The sequence below is a fragment of the Bombina bombina genome, chromosome 8, assembly GCF_027579735.1.
Source record: "Bombina bombina isolate aBomBom1 chromosome 8, aBomBom1.pri, whole genome shotgun sequence".
Classification (NCBI taxonomy): Eukaryota; Metazoa; Chordata; class Amphibia; order Anura; family Bombinatoridae; genus Bombina; species Bombina bombina.
The window spans coordinates 109,125,230-109,152,901 of NC_069506.1; the positions used below are offsets into that span (position 1 = coordinate 109,125,230).

Consider the following 27,672-nt stretch of genomic DNA (forward strand, 5'->3'; position numbering starts at 1 on the left):
ATGTTAGGGAGGGCAGATTAGGGGTTAATACTATTTATGATAGGGTTAGTGAGGCGGATTAGGGGTTAATAACTTTATTATAGTAGCGCTCAGGTCCGCTCGGCAGATTAGGGGTTAATAAGTGTAGGCAGGTGTCGGCGACGTTGAGGGGGGCAGATTAGGGGTTAATAAATATAATATAGGGGTCGGCGGTGTTAGGGGCAGCAGATTAGGGGTACATAAGTATAACGTAGGTGGCGGTCGGCAGATTAGGGGTTAAAAAAATGTAATCGAGTTGCGGCGATGTGGGGGGACCTCAGTTTAGGGGTGCATAGGTAGTTTATGGGTGTTAGTGTACTTTAGGGTACAGTAGTTAAGAGCTTTATGAACCGGCGTTAGCCCAGAAAGCTCTTAACTCCTGCTTTTTTCCTGCGGCTGGAGTTTTGTCGTTAGAGCTCTAACGCTCACTTCAGAAACGACTCTAAATACCGGCGTTAGGAAGATCCCATTGAAAAGATAGGATACGCAATTGACGTAAGGGGATCTGCGGTATGGAAAAGTCGCGGCTGAAAAGTGAGCGTTAGACCCTATTTTGAGTGACTCCAAATACCGGCGGTAGCCTAAAACCAGCGTTAGGAGCCTCTAACGCTGGTTTTCACGGCTAACGCCGAACTCTAAATCTAGGCCTATGTTTCCTCTCCCTCTCTCTCCTTCTCTCTTTTTCCTCTACTTCCCTCTCCCTTTCTATGTTTCCTCTCCCTCTCTCTTTTTCCTCACCCTCTCTCTCCCTTTCTGTGTTTCCTTTCCCTCTCTCTCCTTATCTCTTTTTACTCTCCCTCTCTCTCCCTTTCTATGTTTCCTCTCCCTCTCTCTCCTTATCTCTTTTTACTCTCCGTCTCTCTCCCTTTCTATGTTTCCTCTCCCTCTCTCTTTTTCCTCACCCTCTCTCTCCCTTTCTATGTTTCCTTTCCCTCTCTCTCCTTATCTCTTTTTACTCTCTCTCTCTCTCCCTTTCTATGTTTCCTCTCCCTCTCTCCCCTTCTCTCTTTTTCCTCACCCTCTCTCTCCCTTTCTATGTTTCCTTTCCCTCTCTCTCCTTATCTCTTTTTACTCTCCCTCTCTCTCCCTTTCTATGTTTCCTCTCCCTCTCTCCCCTTCTCTCTTTTTCCTCACCCTCTCTCTCCCTTTCTATGTTTCCTTTCCCTCTCTCCCCTTCTCTCTTTTTACTCTCCGTCTCTCTCCCTTTCTATGTTTCCTTTCCCTCTCACTTTTTCCTCGCCCTCTCTCTCCCTTTCTATGTTTCCTCGCCCTGTCTCTTTTTCCTCTTCCTTTCTTTTTCCTCTCCCTCTCCCTCCCTTTCTCTCTTTCCTCTCCCTCTCTTTCTCTTTTTCCTCTCCCTCCCTCTCCCTTTCTCTTTTTCCTCTCGCTCTCTTTTGCATATGATTAAACACTGCTGTTTCAGATTTAGTTGTAGTTTTGGATGCCGAATATGTAAAATATGTATTTTAAAGACATTACAAAATTGAAGCAAATAAAAGTAATCACTAAGTAATTTATACAGGTGAAGATAAGACGAGAAATATGTTAAATATTGACAAACCTGAAGATATTTGTGCAAGGAAGCAGCTGAATGCTTTGGAACACAAAATCTGTGATATGAGTACAGGTGAGTGCAACTAAACAATATTTAATATTGTGTAAGCTGAACTGGAAGTTTATGTGCATGTAAAATAATAGCACTTAAAACAGATTTCTTTCTAATGACACGATGAGTCCACATATCATCATTAATTACTGTTCGGAATACCACTCCTGCCCAGCAGGAGGCGGCAAAGAGCACCACAGCAGAGCTGTTAAAGGGACATTAAACACTAAATACATGCTAGATATAATGATGCATTCAAAGAAAAGATTAGTCCATGACTAACATGTAGATGTATTTTTTAAAGTTTCATTAGTTGTTTCAAAAGTGACAAAATAAGTGTAAAGTTTTACGGCTAGATTTGGAGTTTGGCGGTAAAAGGGCTGTTAACGCTCCGCGGGTTTTTTTCTGGCCGCACCATAAATTTAACTCTGGTATCGAGAGTTCAAACAAATGCTGCGTTAGGCTCCAAAAAAGGAGCGTAGAGCATTTTTACCGCAAATACAACTCTCGATACCAGAGTTGCTTACGGACGCGGCCGGCCTCAAAAACGTGCTCGTGCACGATTCTCCCATAGGAAACTATGGGACTGTTTGAGCTGAAAAAAAACCTAACACCTGCAAAAAAGCAGCGTTCAGCTCCTAACGCAGCCCCATTGTTTCCTATGGGGAAACACTTCCTACGTCTGCACCTAACACTCTAACATGTACCCCGAGTCTAAACACCCCTAACCTTACACTTATTAACCCCTAATCTGCCGCCCCCGCTATCGCTGACCCCTGCATTACACTTTTAACCCCTAATCTGCCGCTCCGTAAACCGCCGCCACCTACGTTATCCCTATGTACCCCTAATCTGCTGCCCTAACATCGCCGACCCCTATGTTATATTTATTAACCCCTAATCTGCCCCCCACAACGTCGCCGACACCTACCTACACTTATTAACCCCTAATCTGCCGACCGGACCTGAGCGCTACTATAATACAGTTATTAACCCCTAATCCGCCTCACTAACCCTATCATAAATAGTATTAACCCCTAATCTGCCCTCCCTAACATCGCCGACACCTACCTTCAATTATTAACCCCTAATCTGCCGACCGGAGCTCACCGCTATTCTAATAAATGTATTAACCCCTAAAGCTAAGTCTAACCCTAACACTAACACCCCCCTAAGTTAAATATAATTTTTATCTAACGAAATAAATTAACTCTTATTAAATAAATAATTCCTATTTAAAGCTAAATACTTACCTGTAAAATAAATCCTAATATAGCTACAATATAAATTACATTTATATTATAGCTATTTTAGGATTAATATTTATTTTACAGGTAACTTTGTATTTATTTTAACCAGGTACAATAGCTATTAAATAGTTAAGAACTATTTAATAGTTACCTAGTTAAAATAATTACAAATTTACCTGTAAAATAAATCCTAACCTAAGATATAATTAAACCTAACACTACCCTATCAATAAAATAATTAAATAAACTACCTACAATTACCTACAATTAACCTAACACTACACTATCAATAAATTAATTAAACACAATTGCTACAAATAAATACAATTAAATAAACTATCTAAAGTACAAAAAAAAAAAAGAACTAAGTTACAGAAAATAAAAAAATATTTACAAACATAAGAAAAATATTACAACAATTTTAAACTAATTACACCTACTCTAAGCCCCCTAATAAAATAACAAAGACCCCCAAAATAAAAAATTCCCTACCCTATTCTAAATTTAAAAAGTTACAAGCTCTTTTACCTTACCAGCCCTGAACAGGGCCCTTTGCGGGGCATGCCCCAAGAAGTTCAGCTCTTTTGCCTGTAAAAGAAAACATACAATACCCCCCCCCCCAACATTACAACCCACCACCCACATACCCCTAATCTAACCCAAACCCCCCTTAAATAAACCTAACACTAAGCCCCTGATGATCTTCCTACCTTGTCTTCACCATGCCAGGTTCACCGATCCGTCCTGGCTCCAAGATCTTCATCCAACCCAAGCGGGGGCTAGACATCCACTGAAGAAGTCCAGAAGAGGGTCCAAAGTCTTCCTCCTATCCGGCAAGAAGAGGACATCCGGACCGGCAAACATCTTCTCCAAGCGGCATCTTCTATGTTCTTCCATCCGATGACGACCGGCTCCATCTTGAAGACCTCCAGCGCGGATCCATCCTCTTCTTCCGACGACTAGACGACGAATGACGGTTCCTTTAAGGGACGTCATCCAAGATGGCGTCCCTCGAATTCCGATTGGCTGATAGGATTCTATCAGCCAATCGGAATTAAGGTAGGAACGCCATCTTGGATGACGTCCCTTAAAGGAACCGTCATTCGTCGTCTAGTCGTCGGAAGAAGAGGATGGATCCGCGCTGGAGGTCTTCAAGATGGAGCCGGTCGTCATCGGATGGAAGAACATAGAAGATGCCGCTTGGAGAAGATGTTTGCCGGTCCGGATGTCCTCTTCTTGCCGGATAGGAGGAAGACTTTGGACCCTCTTCTGGACTTCTTCAGTGGATGTCTAGCCCCCGCTTGGGTTGGATGAAGATCTTGGAGCCAGGACGGATCGGTGAACCTGGCATGGTGAAGACAAGGTAGGAAGATCATCAGGGGCTTAGTGTTAGGTTTATTTAAGGGGGGTTTGGGTTAGATTAGGGGTATGTGGGTGGTGGGTTGTAATGTTGGGGGGGGGGTATTGTATGTTTTTTTTAACAGGCAAAAGAGCTGAAATTCTTGGGGCATGCCCCGCAAAGGGCCCTGTTCAGGGCTGGTAAGGTAAAAGAGCTTGTAACTTTTTTAATTTAGAATAGGGTAGGGAATTTTTTATTTTGGGGGGCTTTGTTATTTTATTAGGGGGCTTAGAGTAGGTGTAATTAGTTTAAAATTGTTGTAATATTTTTCTTATGTTTGTAAATATTTTTTTATTTTCTGTAACTTAGTTCTTTTTTTTTTTTGTACTTTAGATAGTTTATTTAATTGTATTTATTTGTAGCAATTGTGTTTAATTAATTTATTGATAGTGTAGTGTTAGGTTAATTGTAGGTAATTGTAGGTAGTTTATTTAATTATTTTATTGATAGGGTAGTGTTAGGTTTAATTATATCTTAGGTTAGGATTTATTTTACAGGTAAATTTGTAATTATTTTAACTAGGTAACTATTAAATAGTTCTTAACTATTTAATAGCTATTGTACCTGGTTAAAATAAATACAAAGTTACCTGTAAAATAAATATTAATCCTAAAATAGCTATAATATAAATGTAATTTATATTGTAGCTATATTAGGATTTATTTTACAGGTAAGTATTTAGCTTTAAATAGGAATCATTTATTTAATAAGAGTTAATTTATTTCGTTAGATAAAATTTATATTTAACTTAGGGGGGTGTTAGTGTTAGGGTTAGACTTAGCTTTAGGGGTTAATACATTTATTAGAATAGCGGTGAGCTCCGGTCGGCAGATTAGGGGTTAATAATTGAAGGTAGGTGTCGGTGATGTTAGGGAGGGCAGATTAGGGGTTAATACTATTTATGATAGGGTTAGTGAGGCGGATTAGGGGTTAATAACTTTATTATAGTAGCGCTCAGGTCCGCTCGGAAGATTAGGGGTTAATAAGTGTAGGTAGGTGTCGGCGACGTTGTGGGGGGCAGATTAGGGGTTAATAAATATAACATAGGGGTCGGCGATGTTAGGGGCAGAAGATTAGGGGTACATAGGGATAACGTAGGTGGCGGCGATTTGCGGTCGGAAGATTAGGGGTTAATTATTTTAAGTAGCTTGCGGCGACGTTGTGTGGGGCAAGTTAGGGGTTAATAAATATAATATAGGGGTCGGCGGGGTTAGGGGCAGCAGATTAGGGGTACATAAGTATAACGTAGGTGGCGGTCGGCAGATTAGGGGTTAAAAATTTTAATCGAGTGGCGGCGATGTGGGGGGACCTCGGTTTAGGGGTACATAGGTAGTTTATGGGTGTTAGTGTAGTTTAGGGTACAGTAGTTAAGAGCTTTATAAACCGGCGTTAGCCAGAAAGCTCTTAACTCCTGCTTTTTTCAGGCGGCTGGAATCTTGTCGTTAGAGCTCTAACGCTCACTGCAGAAACGACTCTAAATACCAGCGTTAGAAAGATCCCATTGAAAAGATAGGCTACGCAAATGGAGTAGGGGGATCTGCGGTATGGAAAAGTCGCGGCTGTAAAGTGAGCGTTAGACCCTTTAATCACTGACTCCAAATACCAGCGGGCGGCCAAAACCAGCGTTAGGAGCCTCTAACGCTGGTTTTGACGGCTACCGCCGAACTCTAAATCTAGGCCTTAGTGTCTATAAAACACTGGGAGCTGCCATGTTGTAACTTGTGTTACCTTCTCTGCTGTGGCCAATTAGGGTCAGTTATAAATAGGTCACTAGAGTGTGCAGCCAATGGTTGTGCTGGATTTAACAGTGTTCTGCACTTCCATTTCTAACAGGAACTGAAAAGCTCACAATTTCAGAATAGAATTACAGGCAAAGAGGACAAAATAAATAATGAAAGTATATTGCAGAGTTGTTTTATTATATACAATTTATCATTTTATATTACCATCTCAAAGTGTTTAATGTCCCTTTAAATATCTCCTCCCTTCCCTCCCACCCCAGTCATTCTCTTTGCCTACGTTAAGAGCAAGGAGGTGGTAAATTAGGTGTTTGAAAGATTCTTCAATCAAGAGTTTATTATTTTTAAAAGTAGTGCAAGATTGTGCTGCTTTGTTCTAGGGCAGGGGTCAGCAACCTTTGGCTCCCAGATGTTTTGGAACTATATTTCCCACGATGCTGAGACATTCTTTAGGCTATCTGAGCATCATGGGAAATGTAGTTACAAAACATCTGGGAGCCGAAGGTTGCTGACCCATCTAGGGTGTAGCTGTAGTCCATATCAGTCTCTTCAGTAGAGCAGTGGTGGCTTTAGAGCAATAGGAACTGGTGGGGCATAATTCTCACTGCGCCTCCCATTTACTGATGCTGCCCTTATCCTGAAAACCTGAGGGATCTTTAATCAGGACTTTCGTTTATTTCACAGGTCCATGTGAGGGAGAGGACCTCTCAAACCTGGGAGCTGCCTTGCTGTCAGGCAGAAGATGAGGTAAGTGCTGGCTTTATTTCTGGGGGTAGAAAGAAAACTCAGAAAAAGGTTGGGCACTTTATTTTTTATTTGGATCAGACCTCATTGAAATTAGGCTCTTTATGAAAGAGGTATAGATTCTCCTAGAGACTTAGGGGACATTATGGGCAGCTTGGACGCAGGCACTGGGGCTGAATTTTATATGTGAGCCACATCTCCCGGCGGTTTCATAACTATAAATAACCGACCGGGAGATTACTTAATGGCACGCCCACGATGGGCGGTACTTCAGGCGACATTTGAGTGAGGTGGTTTCACTGATATCTATGACACACGGGCTAAGCAGCTGCCTAGAAAGCTGAAGCTGGTCAGTCTGGTAATCATTCTCCCGGTATTTTAACTTCACAGAGTGTTTGTATAGCAAAATGGCGACCGGGAGATTACTATTGAAATGCCTACGATGGGCGGAGCTATGTGTGGCGCCAATTTGAGTTGCGCACCACTTTCCTAACACTTCCGATTTTCGGAAGGGACGGAGGGTTTTAATCAGAGTTCTTGTACATAGAACCGGACAGCGATACAGCTGAGTCCGGATTTTTTACTGTGAATTTATCCGGTGTCAGAAGGGCTGGCAGGCACCTCGGCAAAAGTTATGCTAAGGTGTACAGGGGTTCTGCAGTATTTGTGTAACTATTTAGCCATTTCTGCACACATAAATAAAAAAGTTACGTTTTAAAATTTAAAGTGACAGTAACGTTTTTTTCTGTGTTAATTTTTATTAATAGAATTTAATACTTTTATTTGATTAATCATCTATATGTAAGTCAGAATGGACTAAGAGGTCCTGCTAAGTGTCTCCTTATGTTTGTGATACAAATGTGGAACCACCAATCCCTTTCTTATGTTCCTTATGTTGTGACAGAACTATAATTATAGGGAAAACATATTTTTCTTTTCTGAGCCAACTCCTGCTAAGGCGGATGCTGTTCAGCAGGCTATTGACAATGCTCAATGTATACTGCAAATTTCTCCTCAAAGTGTCCAAAAATGTTATAGCCCACACATGCAGTGCCCTGCGCTTCCTCTCAAACTCCACCTGGAGTTATTTTGCAAGACATCGCTTCTCTAATGTACATAGGCGGTTTCTGATACATTGTCTGCCTTTCCCATGCTACAGGGAAAGAACTTGAGGAAATGTATTTAATCAGCGAATAACGTTGCTGATACAGTAGTAGCTATTCCGAATGTTTCTTCCCTGAAGCTTGAAGAGGAAGATACTTTGGTAGTACATAAGGGGGAATCTCAGACTCAATCTGTGTAATACCTTTATCTGATACTAAAGTTGTTTCTTTTAGGTGAAGCTTAAACACCTCCATTTGTTACTTAAGGAGGGTTTTGCTACCCTGGACGACTCTGACATTACCAGCGTAGTCAATCCTAATAAGTAAATTATACAAAGATGTACCCTCTATGGTAGAAGTAATTCCTGTACCAGATAGGGCTACAGAGATATCAGACTCTATCAAGGACAACGGTACCCAGGGAATGTATGTACGTCAGGGGTTACAACAACCGGCGGTTTGTATTGCTACTGTCACCAGTGTGGCGGCGTACTGGTTTGATGCGTTGTCTGTTTCTATCGGACAGACACTCCTCTTTAAGAAATCCAGGATAGGGTAAAGGCACTAAAGTTAGCCAACTCCCTTTTTACAGATGCTTCCCTTCAGGTTATTAAGCCGGGAGCTAAGATTTCAGGCTTTGCCATTTTGGCTCGCAGAGCTTTATGGTCAAAATATTGGTCTGCGGATGCCTCATTTAAGTCTAAACTTTTGGTGATTCCTTACAAGGGGAAGACCTTGTTTGGACCTGGTTTGACGGAGATACTTTCTGATATTAAGGGAGGTAAGAGACATTCCCTCCCTCAGGATAAGTGAAATAAACAAAAAGGACATCAGAGTATTTTCGTTCCTTTCGAAATTTCAAAGGAAATCCTTCCACTTCTTATTCCAAGCAGGAGCAGTCTAAGCCTTCCTGGAGACCCAGTCAGTCTTGAAATAGGGGAAAGCAATTCAAGAAGCCTGCTGGTGAATCAAAGACAGCAGGAAGGGCCTGCCCCCGATCCGGGAGGACAGTGTGTCCCAGGGATACAAACTAGGGTCCAAGACTTTTTCTCCCAGGGGCAGGTTTCTGTTTTCAAGATTATCTGCAGAAAAAGAGAGGCGTTCTTACTCTATGTATGGAACCTCTCCGACCTGGGAGTGATAGTCCTTGTTCTATTGCAGGAACAAAGTCTGGGATTCCATTCTGTTCGTGGTTCCCAAGAAGGAGGGAACCTTCAGACCAATTTTTAGATCTATAGAGTCTAAACAAGTTTCTCAGAGTGCCGTCCTTCAAGATGGAATCTATTAGTTCCATTCTTCCCTTGGTCCAAGAGGGTCAGTTTATGACCACGGTAGATTTAAAGGGCGCTTGCTTGCATGTTCCCACCCGCAAGGACCATCTCAAGTTTTAAGGCATGCTTTTCTAGACAAACACTTTCTGGTTCAGACGCCTTCCTTTCAATATGCAAGATCAACGGAAATGGGGTTATCTTTCCTGCGGTCTCACGCATGGAAGGAATATTTGTAATAGTTTTCTTAGGAGAACTATATTCCTTTCCTCATCAATGAAGTCTGATAGTATTCAGGAAATCAAAGATTTTGATGCTTGCCTAACACTTCAGTCCTCTCTTTGGCCATCAGTGGCCCTGTGTAGGGCTGATGGTAGCGGCATTGGACATCATCCCGTTCACCCGGTTCCACCTCAGAACTCGGCAGTTAAAGCATACTCAGGTAGTGGAACGGAGAGTATGTGGATTTGTCTCTGCAGTTATAGCTGAGCAGGGGACAAGGGATTGACGACTATCCACATACCAGAAGTGGACATCTGGGAAGCGGACTTCTTTAACAAGCAGACCTTTCTCCCAGGGGAGTGGGAACTCCATCCGTAAGTGTTTTTCCAGCCTGATTCTCAATGGGGGTCAGTTACAATTGGATCTCATGGCTTCTCGATAGAATGCCAAGCTTCCGAGGTACGGGTCGAGGTCAAGGAACCCTCAGGCTGTACTAATTGACGCTCTGGTGGTACCTTGGATTTTCAGTCTCGTATACCTAATTCCTCCGTTTGCTTCTCTTAAGCAGGAGAGGGCGTTGGTGGTCCTCTTAACAGAGGCGTGGCCTCGTAGGATTTAGTATGCAGTCCTGGTGGACTTCACCTCTTCCACCTTGGAGACTTCTGTTGAGGAAGAACCCTCTATTTCAAGGACCCTTCTTTCATCCAAGTCTAGTTTCTCTGAAGCTGACTACTTGTAGATGAACGTTTTATTTTATCCAAGTGTGAATTTTCAGAATCAGTCACTGAGATCATGATTCAGGCTCGTAATCCTGTGACTAGGCATGATTACCATAAGATATGGCGTAAATATTTATACTGGTGTGAATCCAGGGCTACTCTTCAAGTAGAGTTCAGATTCTTAGACTTAGGTCCTTTCTCCAAGAAGTTTTGGAGAAGGGATTATCGGCAAGTTACCCTAAAGGGTCAAATAGCTGCCTTGTCTATGGTGTTCCTTAAACGTCTGGTGGATCACAGACGTACAATCGTTTGGTGAAGCCTTGGTCAAGATCAGGCCTGTATTCGAACCAGTTACTCCTTGGAGTCTTATTTAGTTCTTAAAGTTCTTCAAGGGGCTCCGTTTGAGCCACTGCTTTCTTTAGATATTAAGTTGTTATCTTGGAAAGTTTTGTTTCTTGTTGCTATTTCATCTGCTCGTAGAGTTTTCAGAGCTCTTGGCATTACAGTATGAGTCTCCTTACCTTATTTTTTATCGGATAAGGTGGGTTTACGTACTAATTTAGGGTTTCTTTCTAAAGTAGTTTCAGACCGGAACATTAATCAGGAAATTGTTGTTCCTTCCTTGTGTCCTAATCCTTCTTTTTAGGAGGAATGGCTTCTACACAATCTGGACGTGGTACGTGCACTGAGATTCTTTTTACAGACGACTAAGGATTTTCGTCAGTCTTCTGTTTCACGTAAGGGACAGAAAGCTACGGCTACTTCATTTACTTATCATTTGCCTTGCCTATGAAACTGCTGGACAGCAGCCTCCCCAGGGAGTAACGGCTCTTTCTGCGAGGGTTGTTCCCTCTTCCTGGGCATTCAAAATGAAGCCTTTATGGAACAGATTTGCAAGCTTGCAACCTGGTCCTCTTTTCACACTTTTTCAAACTTTTTTACCTCGGCTGAAGCCACTTTTGGGAGAAAGGTTTTTTTCAAGCAGTGGTGCCTTCCGTTTAGGTTTCCTGTCTTGTCCCTCCCTTATCATCTGTGTACTCTAGCTTGGGTATTGATTCCCAACAGTAATTAATGATGATCCGTGGACTCATTGTGTCATTAGAAAGAAAACAAAATGTATGCTTACCTGATAAATTTCTTTCTTTCTTGACATAATGAGTCCACGACCCGCCCTGTTATTTAGACAGGTTGTTAGTATGTTATAAACTTCAGACACCTCTGCACCATGTTTCTTCCTTTCTCTCCTTTACTTCGGTCGAATGACTGGGGTGGGAGGGAAGGTCGGAGATATTTAACAGCTCTGCTGTGGTGCTCTTTGCCGCCTCCTGCTGGGCAGGGGTGGTATTCCCAACAGTAATTAATGATGATCCGTGGACTCATTGTGTCAAGAAAGAAATACATTTATCAGGTAAGCATAAATTTTGAATTTATTCAGGTCATTCTAATGTAGAAATAAAATGTTCTGTTTCTTTAGAGCGTTTCCTTTTTAACTAGAGTTGCCTTTCTTAAGGGCAGAGTTTGCGAGCCAGTTCGGAGCGCTGTATGTATGCTCACCCGCTTTATGTTGCTCAGGAAAGACACATGAGTGTTGTGTTTGACACCTTTGGGGAGGTTAAATACATTTCTTCTGTTATGTGTGATCAGTCCACGGGTCATCATTACTTCTGGGATATAACTCCTCCCCAACAGGAAATGCAAGAGGATTCACCCAGCAGAGCTGCATATAGCTCCTCCCCTCTACGTCAGTCCCAGTCATTCTCTTGCACCCAACGACTAGATAGGATGTGTGAGAGGACTATGGTGATTATACTTAGTTTTTATGACTTCAATCAAAAGTTTGTTATTTTAAAATAGCACCGGAGCGTGTTATTACTTCTCTGGCAGAGTTTGAGGAAGAATCTACCAGAGTTTTTTACTATGATTTTAACCGGAGTAGTTAAGATCATATTGCTGTTCTCGGCCATCTGAGGGAGGTAAAAGCTTCAGATCAGGGGACAGCGGGCAGATGAATCTGCATTGAGGTATGTTGCAGTTTTTATTTTCTGAATGGAATTGATGAGAAAATCCTGCCATACCGTTATAATGACATGTATGTATACACTTCAGTATTCTGGGGATGGTATTTCACCGGAACTACTCTGTTAAAAGTCACTAATCCTTTTAATAAGTATTTATCATGTTAAACGTTTTTGCTGGAATGTAGAATCGTTTACATTTCTGAGGTACTGAGTGAATAAATATTTGGGCATTATTTTTCCACTTGGCAGTTGTTTGGTTTTAATTGTGACAGTTTCGTTTCTCTTCACTGCTATGTGTGAGGGGGAGGGGCCGTTTTTGGCGCTCTTTGCTACGCATCAAAAAATTCAAGTCAGTTACTCTTATATTTCCTGCATGATCCGGTTCATCTCTGACAGATCTCAGGGGTCTTCAAACTTCTTTGGAGGGAGGTAGATTCTCTCAGCAGAGCTGTGAGAATTTTATATTGACTGTGAATAAAAACGTTGCTCTGTAATTTTTATGTCAAATTTAATTATTGTTATTTTACTAATGGGAACAAACCTTTGCTAAAAGTTGTGTTGTTTTAAAGTTTGATGCTATAACTGTTTTTTTTTTCAGTTCATTATTTCAACTGTCACTTAATCGTTTAGTACCTCTTTGAGGCACATTACGTTTTTGCTAAAAAAGATTATAAACAAGTTGCAAGTTTATTGCTAGTGTGTTTAACATGTCTGACTCAGAGGAAGATATCTGTGTCATTTGTTCCAATGCCAAGGTGGAGCCCAATAGAAATTTATGTACTAACTGTATTGATGCTACTTTAAATAAAAGTCAATCTGTACAATGTGAACAAATTTCACCAAACAGCGAGGGGAGAGTTATGCCGACTAACTCGCCTCACGCGGCAGTACCTGCATCTCCCGCCCGGGAGGTGCGTGATATTATGGCGCCTAGTACATCTGGGCGGCCATTACAGATAACATTACAAGATATGGCTACTGTTATGACTGAAGTTTTGTCTAAATTACCAGAACTAAGAGGCAAGCGTGATCACTCTGGGGTGAGAACAGAGTGCGCTGACAATACTAGGGCCATGTCTGATACTGCGTCACAGCTTGCAGAGCATGAGGACGGAGAGCTTCATTCTGTGGGTGACGGTTCTGATCCAAACAGATTGGATTCAGATATTTCAAATTTTAAATTTAAATTGGAGAACCTCCGTGTATTACTAGGGGAGGTTTTAGCAGCTCTCAATGATTGTAACACCGTTGCAATACCAGAGAAACTGTGTAGGTTGGATAAATACTTTGCGGTACCGGCGAGTACTGACTTTTTTCCTATACCTAAGAGACTAACTGAAATTGTTACTAAGGAGTGGGATAGACCCGGTGTGCCGTTCTCACCCCCTCCAATATTTAGAAAGATGTTTCCAATAGACGCCACCACTCGGGACTTATGGCAAACGGTCCCTAAGGTGGAGGGAGCAGTTTCTACTTTAGCTAAGCGTACCACTATCCCGGTGGAGGATAGCTGTGCTTTTTCAGATCCAATGGATAAAAAATTAGAGGGTTACCTTAAGAAAATGTTTGTTCAACAAGGTTTTATATTGCAACCCCTTGCATGTATCGCGCCGATTACGGCTGCGGCAGCATTTTGGATTGATTCTCTGGAAGAGAACCTTAGTTCATCTACGCTAGACGACATTACGGACAGGCTTAGAGTCCTTAAACTAGCTAATTCATTCATTTCGGAGGCCGTAGTACATTTAACCAAACTTACGGCTAAGAACTCAGGATTCGCCATACAGGCACGTAGGGCGCTGTGGCTAAAATCCTGGTCAGCTGATGTTACTTCTAAGTCCAAATTACTTAATATACCTTTCAAGGGGCAGTCTTTATTTGGGCCCGGTTTGAAAGAAATTATCGCTGACATTACAGGAGGTAAGGGCCACGCCCTACCTCAAGACAAGGCCAAAGCTAAGGCTAGACAGTCTAATTTTCGTCCCTTTCGGAATTTCAAAACAGGAGCAGCATCAACCTCCACTGCACCAAAACAGGAGGGAACTGTTGCTCGTTACAGGCAAGGCTGGAAGCCTAACCAGTCCTGGAACAAGGGCAAGCAGGCCAGGAAACCTGCTGCTGCCCCAAAGACAGCATGAACCGAGAGCCCCCGATCCGGGACCGGATCTAGTGGGGGGCAGACTTTCTCTCTTCGCCCAGGCCTGGGCAAGAGATGTGCAGGATCCCTGGGCGCTAGAGATCATATCTCAGGGATACCTTCTAGACTTCAAATTATCTCCCCCAAGAGGGAGATTTCATCTGTCAAGGTTGTCAACAAACCAGATAAAGAAAGAAGCGTTTCTACGCTGTGTACAAGATCTGTTATTAATAGGAGTGATCCATCCGGTTCCGCGGTCGGAACAAGGACAAGGGTTCTACTCAAACCTGTTTGTGGTTCCCAAAAAAGAGGGAACTTTCAGGCCAATCTTAGATTTAAAGATTCTAAACAAATTCCTAAGAGTTCCATCGTTCAAAATGGAAACTATTCGGACAATCTTACCCATGATCCAAAAGGGTCAGTACATGACCACAGTGGATTTAAAAGATGCTTACCTTCACATACCGATTCACAAAGATCATCACTGGTATCTACGGTTTGCCTTCCTAGACAGGCACTACCAGTTTGTAGCTCTTCCATTCGGATTGGCTACGGCTCCAAGAATCTTCACAAAGGTTCTGGGTGCCCTTCTGGCGGTACTAAGACCGCGAGGGATTTCGGTAGCTCCGTACCTAGACGACATTCTAATACAAGCTTCAAGCTTTCAAACTGCCAAGTCTCATACAGAGTTAGTTCTGGCATTTCTAAGGTCGCATGGATGGAAAGTGAACGAAAAGAAGAGTTCTCTTTTTCCTCTCACAAGAGTTCCATTCTTGGGGACTCTTATAGATTCTGTAGAAATGAAGATTTATCTGACAGAAGACAGGTTAACAAAGCTTCAAAATGCATGCCGTGCCCTTCATTCCATTCAACACCCGTCAGTAGCTCAATGCATGGAGGTGATCGGCTTAATGGTAGCGGCAATGGACATAGTACCTTTTGCACGCCTACACCTCAGACCGCTGCAATTGTGCATGCTAAGTCAGTGGAATGGGGATTACTCAGATTTGTCCCCTACTCTGAATCTGAATCAAGAGACCAGAGATTCTCTTCTATGGTGGCTTTATCGGCCACACCTGTCCAGGGGGATGCCATTCAGCAGGCCAGACTGGACAATTGTAACAACAGACGCCAGCCTACTAGGTTGGGGCGCTGTCTGGAATTCTCTGAAGGCTCAGGGACTATGGAATCAGGAGGAGAGTCTCCTTCCAATAAACATTCTGGAATTGAGAGCAGTTCTCAATGCCCTTCTGGCTTGGCCCCAGTTAACAAATCGGGGGTTCATCAGGTTTCAGTCGGACAACATCACGACTGTAGCTTACATCAACCATCAGGGAGGGACAAGAAGCTCCCTAGCAATGATGGAAGTATCAAAGATAATTCGCTGGGCAGAGTCTCACTCTTGCCACCTGTCAGCAATCCACATCCCGGGAGTGGAGAACTGGGAGGCGGACTTCTTGAGTCGCCAGACTTTTCATCCGGGGGAGTGGGAACTTCATCCGGAGGTCTTTGCCCAAATACTTCGACGTTGGGGCAAACCAGAGATAGATCTCATGGCGTCTCGCCAGAACGCCAAACTTCCTCACTACGGGTCCAGATCCAGGGATCCGGGAGCGGTTCTGATAGATGCTTTGACAGCACCTTGGAACTTCGGGATGGCTTATGTGTTTCCACCCTTCCCCCTGCTTCCTCGATTGATTGCCAAAATCAAACAGGAGAGAGCATCAGTGATTCTAATAGCACCTGCATGGCCACGCAGGACTTGGTATGCAGATCTAGTGGACATGTCATCCTGTCCGCCTTGGTCTCTACCTCTAAGACAGGACCTTCTGATACAGGGTCCATTCAAACATCAAAATCTAACTTCTCTGAAGCTGACTGCTTGGAAATTGAACGCTTGATTTTATCAAAACGTGGTTTTTCTGAGTCGGTTATTGATACCCTGATACAGGCTAGGAAGCCTGTTACCAGAAAGATTTACCATAAAATATGGCGTAAATACCTATACTGGTGCGAATCCAAACGTTACTCCTGGAGTAAGGTTAGGATCCCTAGGATATTGTCCTTTCTACAAGAAGGTTTAGAAAAGGGTTTATCAGCTAGTTCATTAAAGGGACAGATTTCAGCTCTGTCCATCTTGTTACACAGGCGTCTGTCAGAAAATCCAGACGTCCAGGCCTTTTGTCAGGCTTTAGCTAGGATCAAGCCTGTGTTTAAAGCTGTTGCTCCGCCATGGAGTTTAAACTTAGTTCTTAACGTTTTACAGGGTGTTCCGTTTGAACCCCTTCATTCCATTGATATAAAGTTGTTATCTTGGAAAGTTCTGTTTTTAATGGCTATTTCCTCGGCTCGAAGAGTCTCTGAGTTATCAGCCTTACATTGTGATTCTCCTTATCTGATTTTTCACTCAGACAAGGTAGTTCTGCGTACTAAACCTGGGTTCTTACCTAAGGTAGTCACTAACAGGAATATCAATCAAGAGATTGTTGTTCCATCCTTGTGTCCAAATCCTTCTTCAAAGAAGGAACGTCTTCTACACAATTTAGATGTAGTTCGTGCCCTCAAGTTCTACTTGCAGGCAACTAAAGATTTTCGCCAAACTTCTTCGCTGTTTGTCGTTTATTCTGGACAGAGGAGAGGTCAAAAAGCTTCTGCTACCTCTCTCTCTTTTTGGCTTCGTAGCATAATACGTTTAGCCTATGAGACTGCTGGACAGCAGCCTCCTGAAAGAATTACAGCTCACTCCACTAGAGCTGTGGCTTCCACTTGGGCCTTTAAGAATGAGGCCTCGGTTGAACAGATTTGCAAGGCTGCAACTTGGTCTTCGCTTCATACTTTTTCCAAATTTTACAAATTTGACACTTTTGCTTCTTCGGAGGCTATTTTTGGGAGAAAGGTTCTTCAGGCAGTGGTTCCTTCTGTATAATGAGCCTGCCTATCCCTCCCGTCATCCGTGTACTTTTGCTTTGGTATTGGTATCCCAGAAGTAATGATGACCCGTGGACTGATCACACATAACAGAAGAAAACATAATTTATGCTTACCTGATAAATTCCTTTCTTCTGTTGTGTGATCAGTCCACGGCCCGCCCTGTTTTAAGGCAGGTAAATATCTTTTAAATTATACTCCAGTCACCACTTCACCCTTGGTTACTCCTTTCTCGTTGATTCTTGGTCGAATGACTGGGACTGACGTAGAGGGGAGGAGCTATATGCAGCTCTGCTGGGTGAATCCTCTTGCATTTCCTGTTGGGGAGGAGTTATATCCCAGAAGTAATGATGACCCGTGGACTGATCACACAACAGAAGAAAGGAATTTATCAGGTAAGCATAAATTATGTTATTTCATTTAGTTTTGAATAAATTGCATTTTTCTACTGGTAAAATAGAGCATTCTAATTTTCATACTAGCATGACTCTTTGGCCTCTATTTAACAAGCTCCGTAAGGAGCTTGATGACCTCTGTTTCTGGCGAGTCTTCAGACTCGCCAGAAACAGCAGTTATGAAGCCGGAAATCAACCCGATCGAGTACGATTGGGTTGATTGACACCCCCCTGCTGGTGGCCTATTGGCCGCGAGTCTGCAAGGGGCGGCGTTGCACCACCAGCTGCTGGTGCAATGCTGAATACGGCGAGCGTATTGCTCGCCGTATTCAGCGAGGTCTGTCGGACCTGATCCGCACTGTCAGATCAGGTCCGACAGACCTGGATAACTTGGGGCCTTTTAAATCTAACAGTAAATGCATGTTTATGCTTATGGCTTCTATTGATTGAATGAATCAAGTCTCCAAAAGTCTGGAATGAAAAAAGAGAAGCCAGTTTAATCAAGGGACAGTCTACCTGGAAATGATTATTGTTTAAAGAGATAAATAATTCCTTTATTACCCATTCCCCAGTTTTGCACAGCCAACACTGTGATATTAATTTACCTCTATGATTACCTTGTGTCTAAGCCTCTGCAGACTGCCCTCTTATCTCAGTGCTTTTTACAAACTTGCATTTTAACCAATTAGCGCTGGTTCATGCATAACTCCATGGGGGCGAGCCCAATGTTATCTATATAGCATACATGAACTAGCACCGTCTGGCTGTAAAGCTGATAAAATGCACTGAGACAAGAGGCGGCCTACAGGGGTATTATTATTTTTTTTTCATAACTATTTTTTTATTGAAAATTTTATATAGAATACAATATGTTGTATCGTTACAGGATTTAGGTACATTTAACAAAATGATAACGCTTACAGAATTCAAGTGTTCCTGTAAATTTTGTAACAGTTCAGTTCTCGAATATCTTTCTTACAATTGAACATATATATTGAGTCCAGCCATATAGCTCGCTAGGTGGAGCCATAAAGAGATTTGTCCCATAGTAAAAGTAGACTTGTATGTAGGAAATGACTCTTTTCTGTGTCTTAAAGATATGCCAGGTTAAGGTGGCAATAATCAATAACATAACATAAAAGGAAATAATAATAACACTAATGAGGAAAATACAATATTAAAGAGAACAATAAAAATAACCATAACAACAATAAACATTTGAGAATCATCAAATTATGGGTTGGGAGTAAGTTTTAATACATAGAGTGCAGAATGTTGGTATTACATAGGGATAGAGTGCTTAGAGTAAGAAGTTCTGTAGCCTTAGGTAACCTGTGGGTTTCTTGATGTAGGTGTTTAAGGATTAAAGCGGGACTCCCATATAAATCCATAATACTTGTCAAGGGTGTTAGTTAATAGGTAATGGTATCTTTACAGTTTGAGATTTTGGCAAAATTCTTGGAGCCACATTTGTATAGTAGGTGTATCTGAGTTTTTCCAGAGCCTGGGTATTAGTTGATGGGCACTATTTATCATTAGGTTAAATACAGCTAAATGTAGTTTAGACTGAAATTTGGGAGCAAATCTAAATAAGAATATAAAAAGGGGCTCTAGCGGAATAGAGCAATTTAGAGCAGTTTGAATGTAGTCTCAAAGTAGAGAAGAAAAGTTTTGAATTTTGAGGCAAGCTCACTATATATGGAATAGTGTACCCTCTTCTTGGCACATTCGCCAACATTTATCAGAGGCCCCTGGGAACATGTATTTTAATTTTTGTGGTGTTAGGTACCATCTAATTAGTAATTTACTACTTGTCACTATTAATTTAGCAGAATGAGTTGACTTGCAGAGTTTCCCAAAGATTGAGTGCCATTATTTGATTGATAGGGTAAAGGGTAGCTCTTTGTGTCAGGATTTTGTATATGAAGGTAATGAATTGGCAGAGGGTGACGATAAGATTTCTCTTACATGGTGTATCCAGTCCACGGATTCATCCTTACTTGTGGGATATTCTCATTCCCTACAGGAAGTGCAAAGAGAGCAAACAGCAGAGCTGTCCATATAGCTCCCCCTCAGGCTCCGCCCCCCCAGTCATTCTCTTTGCCGCTCTAACAAGTAGCATCTCCACGGGAGTGTAAAGGGAATGTGGTGTTAGTTTGTAGTTTTTTATTTCTTCAATCAAAAGTTTGTTATTTTAAAATAGTGCCGGTTTGTACTATTTACTCTGAGGCAGAAAATGATGAAGATTTCTGCTGAGAGGAAAATGATTTTAGCACCTTGTAACTAAAATCCATTGCTGTTCCCACGCAAGACTGTTGAGTACCGGAAAACTTCAGTTGGGGAGAACAGTTTGCAGGCTTAACTGCTTTAAGGTATGTTTCAGTCATTTTTTCTAGTCAAGACTTAGTAATGCTAGAAGACTAACAAGAATCCCCATGTGGGAAAGGTAAGCCATATTCTGAGACTTAGTATAGAAGGAAGGCTTATTTGTAAGGGCTCAAAACACTGGTGGACACTGTTAAGGGGCAATCGATTATTTTTTTACAAAAATCTGATATTTATACAAATTTATATTACATTTGAAACACTTTTTTTGGGGTTTATTCCGCCTGGCATATATTTAGACACCTATTTTGGCTTGGGTAGGCCCCACAACTCCAGAGTGAAGATGGAGGGGGCCTGAATTTCGCGCCTCAGTTGCGCAGTTGATTTTACAAACAGCTTCATGCAGATCCATGTGTAGGGTCCAAAGATTACTTAAGGCTTATTTTCGATCAAACTAATCCCCAAGGAAGGTAGGAGCACAGCAAAGGCTGTGGCATGGTTAATTTGCTCCGGTTTGGGCAGTAGGGGGTTAATTGACTTGAAATTTACTGTGCAATCATTTCAAAGCATTAGGATCATATGGTGAAAATTTCATAAAGATTGGATGATTTTTTGAGGTTTAGTAAAAAAGTGTGCACTTTTTATTATTTAAAGGCACAGTACCGTTTTTTCAAAAATTTTATTTTACTGTATTTGAGTGCTGTCTAAGTCTGTTTAACATGTCTGAGCCTACAGATAGACCTTGTTCTATGAGTTTAATAGCCATGCCGGTACCCCCTTTTACATTTGTGTTTAAAGTGTGGTAAGGTATCTAAACATTTTAAAGACCATGCAGTGACACTTAAAAATGTAGCCCAAGATGATTCTTTAATGGAAGGTAACGAGGATAGCCTTCCTTCCTCTCCCCATGTGTCGACACCAGTTACGCCCGCGCAAGCGATGCCTAGTACCTCTAGCGCATTGGCCCCTATTACATTACAACAATTAGCAGCAGTCATGGATAATTCCCTTGCGGCATTTCTATCCAAACTGCCAGTTTTTACTAAAAAACGTGATAGCTCAGTTTTAAGAACAGAGGATGAGCAATCAGAAGTGTTGGATGATTTATCTGTTGTACCCTCACAACCCTCTGACGTGGCGGTGAGGAATGTACTGTCTGAGGGAGAATTTCTGACGCAGGTAAAATTTCTCAGCGGGCAGAATTAGATTCCTTAGCGTTTAAATTTAAGCTGGAACACCTCCGCGTACTGCTTAAGGAGGTTTTAGCTACGCTAGATGATTGTGACCCCATGGTGGTCCCAGAAAAATTGTGTAAAATGGACAAGTTTCTAGAAGTCCATGTATACACTGATGCGTTTCCGATCCCGAAGAGGGTGGTGGATATATGTGACTAGGGAGTGGGAGAGACCAGGCGTACCTCTTGTTCCCCCTCCTATCTTTAAGATAATGTTCCCCATAACTGACCCCAGGCGGGACGCGTGGCAGGCGGTCCCTAAGGTAGAGGGAGCAGTTTCAACACTAGCTAAGCGCACAACTATACCAATAGAAGACAGTTGTGTTTTCAAATATCCTATGGATAAAAAAATTAGGTTTACTAAAGAAAATATTTGTTCAACAGGGTTTCCTTCTTCAACCAATTGCCTGCATTATTCCTGTAACTACTGCAGCAGCTTTTTGGTTTGAGGCGCTGGAGGAGTCGCTCCAGAGGGAGACTTCATATGACGAAGTCATGGATAGAATTCATGCTCTAAAGCTGGCTAATTCTTTCATCACAGATGCCGCTTTACAATTAGCTAAAAAGGAAGGAACTTTCAGGCCAATCCTGGATTTAAAAATTCTAAACAAATTCCTCAGAGTTCCATCATTCAAGATGGAAACCATTCGGACAATCTTACCGATGATCCAGGAAGGTCAATATATGACTACCGTGGATTTAAAGGATGCGTACCTTCATATTCCTATCCACAAAGATCACCATCAGTTCCTAAGGTTCGCCTTTCTGGACAAGCATTACCAGTTCGTGGCCCTTCATTTCGAGTTGGCCACTGCTCCAAGAATTTTCACAAAGGTGCTAGGGTCCCTTCTAGCGGTACTAAGACCGCGGGGCATTGCAATAGCACCTTACCTGGACGACATATTAATTCAGGCGTCGTCTTTTCAAGGAGCCAAGGCTCATACAGAAATCAATCTGGCCTTTCTAAGGTCTCACGGGTGGAAGGTAAACGTCGAAAAAAGTTCTCTGTCTCCGCTCACAAGGGTTCCCTTCCTGGGAACGCTAATAGACTCGCTAGAAATGAAAATATTTCTGACGGAGGTCAGGAAGTTAAAACTTTTAACTACTTGCCAAGTTCTTCATTCCATTCCTCGGCCTTCTGTAGCTCAGTGCATGGAGGTAATCGGGTTAATGGTTGCGGCAATGGATGTTGTCCCCTTTGCCCAAATTCATCTCAGACCACTGCAACTGTGCATGCTCAAACAGTGGAATGGAGATTATGCAGATTTGTCTCCTCAAATACAAATGGACCAGAAAACCAGAGATTCTCTTCTCTGGTGGTTGTCTCAGGATCACCTGTCTCAGGGAATGTGCTTCCGCAGACCAGAGTGGATCATTGTCACGACCGATGCCAGTCTGTTAGGCTGGGGTGTGGTCTGGGACTCCCTGAAAGCTCAGGGCCTATGGTCTCGGGAAGAGTCTCTTCTCCCGATAAACATTTTGGAACTGAGAACGATATTCAACACGCTCCAGGCATGGCCTCAACTAGCGGCGGCCAAGTTCATCAAATTTCAGTCGGACAACATCACGACTGTAGCGTACATCACTCATCAGGGAGGAACAAAGAGTTCCCTAGCGATGAAGGAAGTATCCAAGATCATCAAATGGGCGGAGGAACACTCCTGCCATCTATCTGCAATTCACATCCCAGGAGTAGACAACTGGGAGGTGGATTTTCTGAGTAGTCAGACTTTTCACCCGGGGGAGTGGGAACTCCATCCGGAGGTTTTTGCTCAGCTGACCCAGCTATGGGGCATTCCAGAGTTGGATCTGTGGCGTCCCGTCAGAACACCAAACTTCCTCTTTACGGATCCAGGTCCAGGGACCCCAAGGCGGCATTGATAGATGCTCTAGTAGCGCCTTGGTCCTTCAATCTGGCTTATGTCTTTCCACAGTTTCCCCTTCTCCCTCGTCTGGTAACCAGAATCAAACAGGAGAAGGCTTCGGTAATTTTGATCGCCTGCGTGGCCACGCAGGACTTGGTATGCAGACCTAGTGGACATGTCATCTGTTCCACCATGGACTCTGCCATTGAGGCAGGATCTTCTAATACAAGGTCCATTCAAGCATCCAAATCTAGTTTCTCTGCAACTGACTGCTTGGAGATTGAACGCTTAATTCTATCTAAGCGTGGGTTCTCTGAATCAGTTATAGATACTTTGATCCAGGCTAGAAAGCCTGTCACCAGGAAAATTTACCATAAGATATGGCGGAAATATCTTTGTTGGTGCGAATCCAAGGGTTACTCGTGGAGTAAGATTAGGATTCCTAGGATTTTGTCTTTTCTCCAAGAAGGATTGGAGAAAGGATTGTCAGCTAGTTCCTTAAAGTGACAGATATCTGCTCTGTCTATCCTGTTACACAAGCGTCTGGCAGAAGTACCAGACATTCAAGCGTTTGCACAGGCTTTAGTTAGAATCAAGCCTGTATATAAACCTGTGGCTCCTCCATGGAGTCTAGATTTAGTTCTTTCAGTTCTTCAAGGGGTTCCGTTTGAACCTTTACATTCCATAGATATTAAGTTATTATCTTGGAAAGTTTTGTTTTTGGTAGCTATTTCTTCTGCTCGAAGAGTTTCAGAATTGTCTGCTTTGCAGTGTAATTCACCCTATCTGGTGTTCCATGCAGATAAGGTTGTTTTGCGTACCAAACCTGGTTTCCTTCCGAAAGTGGTTTCTAATAAGAATATTAACCAGGAAATCATTGTTCCTTCTCTGTGTCCTAATCCAGTTTCTAAGAAGGAACGTCTGTTACACAATCTTGATGTGGTTCGTGCTTTAAAATTCTATTTAAAAGCAACTAAAGATTTCAGACAAACATCATCCTTGTTGGTTGTCTATTCTGGTAAGAGGAGAGGTCAAAAAGCTACTGCTACCTCTCTTTCCTTTGGCTGAAAAGCATTATCCGATTGACTTATGAGACTGCTGGACAGCAGCCTCCTGAATGAATTACAGCTCATTTTCCACATGGGCTTTCAAGAATGAGGCTCCTGTTGAACAGATTTGTAAAGCAGCGACGTGGTCTTCACTGCATACTTTTGCCAAATTTTACAAATTCGATACTTTTGCTTCTTCGGAGGCTATTTTTGGGAGAAAGGTTTTGCAAGCAGTGGTGCCTTCGGTTTAGGTTACCTGACTTGTTCCCTCCCTTCATCCGTGTCCTAAAGCTTTGGTATTGGTATCCCACAAGTAAGGATAAATCCGTGGACTGGATACACCATGTAAGAGAAAACAGAATTTATGATTACCTGATAAATTACTTTCTCTTACGGTGTATCCAGTACACGGCCCGCCCTGGTAATTAAGTCAGGTTTAAATTTATTTTTGTCAAACTACAGTCACCACTGCACCCTATGGTTTCTCCTTTTTCTCCTAACCGTCGGTCGAATGACTGGGGGGGCGGAGCCTGAGGGGGGCTATATGGACAGCTCTGCTGTGTGATCTCTTTGTACTTCCTGTAGGGAATGAGAATATCCCACAAGTAAGGATGAATCCGTGGACTGGATACACCGTAAGAGAAAGTAATTTATCAGGTAAGCATAAATTCTGTTTTTGTAAATTAAGGAAATGGTGGCCTAGATTTGGAGTTTTGTCGGTAACGACCCGCGTAGCTAACGCCGGCTTTTTTCTGGCCGCACCATAAAAATAACTCTGGTATTGAGAGTCCACATAAAGGCTGCGTTAGGCTCCAAAAAAGGAGCGTAGAGCATATTTAACGCAGCTTCAACTCTCGATACCAGAGTTGCTTACGCAAGCGGCCAGCCTAAAAAACGTGCTCGTGCACGATTCCCCCATAGGAAACAATGGAGCTGTTTGAGCTGAAAAAAAACCTAACACCTGCAAAAAAGCCGCGTTCAGCTCCTAACGCAGCCCCATTGTTTGCTATGCGGAAACACTTCCTACGTCTGCACCTAACACTCTAACATGTACCCCAAGTCTAAACACCCCTAACCTTACACTTATTAACCCCTATTCTGCCGCCCCCGCTATCGCTGACCCCTGCATATTATTATTAACCCCTAATCTGCCGCTCCGTAAAACGCCGCTACTTACATTATCCCTATGTACCCCTAATCTGCTGCCCTAACATCGCCAACCCCTATATTATATTTATTAACCCCTAATCTGCCCCCCACAACGTCGCCTCCACCTGCCTACACTTATTAACCCCTAATCTGCCGACCGGACCGCACCGCTATTATTATAAAGTTATTAACCCCTAATCCGCCTCACTAACCCTATAATAAATAGTATTAACCCCTAATCTGCCCTCCCTAACATCGCCGACACCTAACTTCAAACATTAACCCCTAATCTGCCGACTGGAGCTCACCGCTATTCTAATAAATGTATTAACCCCTAAAGCTAAGTCTAACCCTAACACTAACACCCCCCTAAGTTAAATATAATGTAAATCTAACGAAATTAATTAACTCTTATTAAATAAATTATTCCTATTTAAAGCTAAATACTTACCTGTAAAATAAATCCTAATATAGCTACAATATAAATTATAATTATATTATAGCTATTTTAGGATTAATATTTATTTTACAGGTAACTTTGTATTTATTTTAACCAGGTACAATAGCTATTAAATAGTTAAGAACTATTTAATAGCTAAAATAGTTAAAATAATTACAAAATTACCTGTAAAATAAATCCTAACCTAAGTTACAATTAAACCTAACACTACACTATCAATAAATTAATTAAATACAATATCTACAAATAACTACAATGAAATAAACTATCTAAAGTACAAAAAATAAAAAAGAAGTAAGTTACAAAAAATAAAAAAATATTTACAAACATAAGAAAAATATTACAACAATTTTAAACTAATTACACCTACTCTAAGCCCCCTAATAAAATAACAAAGCCCCCCAAAATAAAAAAATGCCCTACCCTATTCTAAATTACTAAAGTTCAAAGCTCTTTTACCTTACCAGCCCTGAACAGGGCCCTTTGCGGGGCATGCCCCAAGAAGTTCAGCTCTTTTGCCTGTAAAAAAAAACATACAATACCCAAGCCCCCCAACATTACAACCCACCACCCACATACCCCTAATCTAACCCAAACCCCCCTTAAATAAACCTAACACTAAGCCCCTGAAGATCTTCCTACCTTGTCTTCACCTCACCGGGTTCACCGATCTGTCCAGAAGAGCTCCTCCGATGTCCTGATCCAAGCCCAAGCGGGGGGCTGAAGAGGTCCATGATCCGGCTGAAGTCTTCATCCAAGTGGGGCAGAAGAGGTCTTCCATCCGATTGAAGTCTTCATCCAAGCGGGATCTTCTATGGTCATCCATCCGGAGCGGAGCGGCAGGATCCTGAAGACCTCCGACGCGGAACATCCATCCTGGCCGACGACTGAACGATGAATGACGGTTCCTTTAAATGACGTCATCCAAGATGGCGTCCCTCGAATTCCGATTGGCTGATAGGATTCTATCAGCCAATCGGAATTAAGGTAGGAATATTCTGATTGGCTGATGGAATCAGCCAATCAGAATCAAGTTCAATCAGCCAATCAGATTGAGCTCGCATTCTATTGGCTGTTCCGATCAGCCAATAGAATGCGAGCTCAATCTGATTGGCTGATCGGATCAGCCAATCGGATTGAACTTGATTCTGATTGGCTGATTCCATCAGCCAATCAGAATATTCCTACCTTAATTCCGATTGGCTGATAGAATCCTATCAGCCAATCGGAATTCGAGGGACGCCATCTTGGATGACGTCATTTAAAGGAACCGTCATTCGTCGTTCAGTCGTCGGCCAGGATGGATGTTCCGCGTCGGAGGTCTTCAGGATCCTGCCGCTCCGCTCCGGATGGATGACCATAGAAGATCCCGCTTGGATGAAGACTTCAATCGGATGGAAGACCTCTTCTGCCCCGCTTGGATAAAGACTTCAGCCGGATCATGGACCTCTTCAGCCCCCCGCTTGGGCTTGGATCAGGACATCGGAGGAGCTCTTCTGGACAGATCGGTGAACCCGGTGAGGTGAAGACAAGGTAGGAAGATCTTCAGGGGCTTAGTGTTATGTTTATTTAAGGGGGGGTTGGGTTAGATTAGGGGTATGTGGGTGGTGGGTTGTAATGTTGGGGGGCTTGGGTATTGTATGTTTTTTTTTACAGGCAAAAGAGCTGAACTTCTTGGGGCATGCCCCGCAAAGGGCCCTGTTCAGGGCTGGTAAGGTAAAAGAGCTTTGAACTTTAGTAATTTAGAATAGGGTAGGGCATTTTTTTATTTTGGGGGGCTTTGTTATTTTATTAGGGGGCTTAGAGTAGGTGTAATTAGTTTAAAATTGTTGTAATATTTTTCTTATGTTTGTAAATATTTTTTTATTTTTTGTAACTTAGTTCTTTTTTATTTTTTGTACTTTAGCTAGTTTATTTAATTGTATTTATTTGTAGGAATTGTATTTAATTAATTTATTGATAGTGTAGTGTTAGGTTAATTGTAGGTAATTGTAGGTAGTTTATTTAATTAATTTATTGATAGTGTAGTGTTAGGTTTAATTGT

General features: G+C 42.3%; 1 protein-coding gene across 3 annotated transcripts in view; it reads left to right on the forward strand.

Annotated features, from left to right (window-relative positions):
• Window positions 1–27,672, forward strand: part of LOC128638504 (oocyte zinc finger protein XlCOF8.4) — a 149,162-nt gene that overhangs the window by 57,876 nt on the left and 63,614 nt on the right. For all 3 annotated transcript variants that reach the window (XM_053690495.1, XM_053690493.1, XM_053690494.1), the window contains exon 6: window positions 1,541–1,645. In XM_053690495.1, coding sequence (XP_053546470.1) covers window positions 1,541–1,645 — 105 coding nt within the window. The remainder of the gene's footprint in view (window positions 1–1,540; window positions 1,646–27,672) is intronic.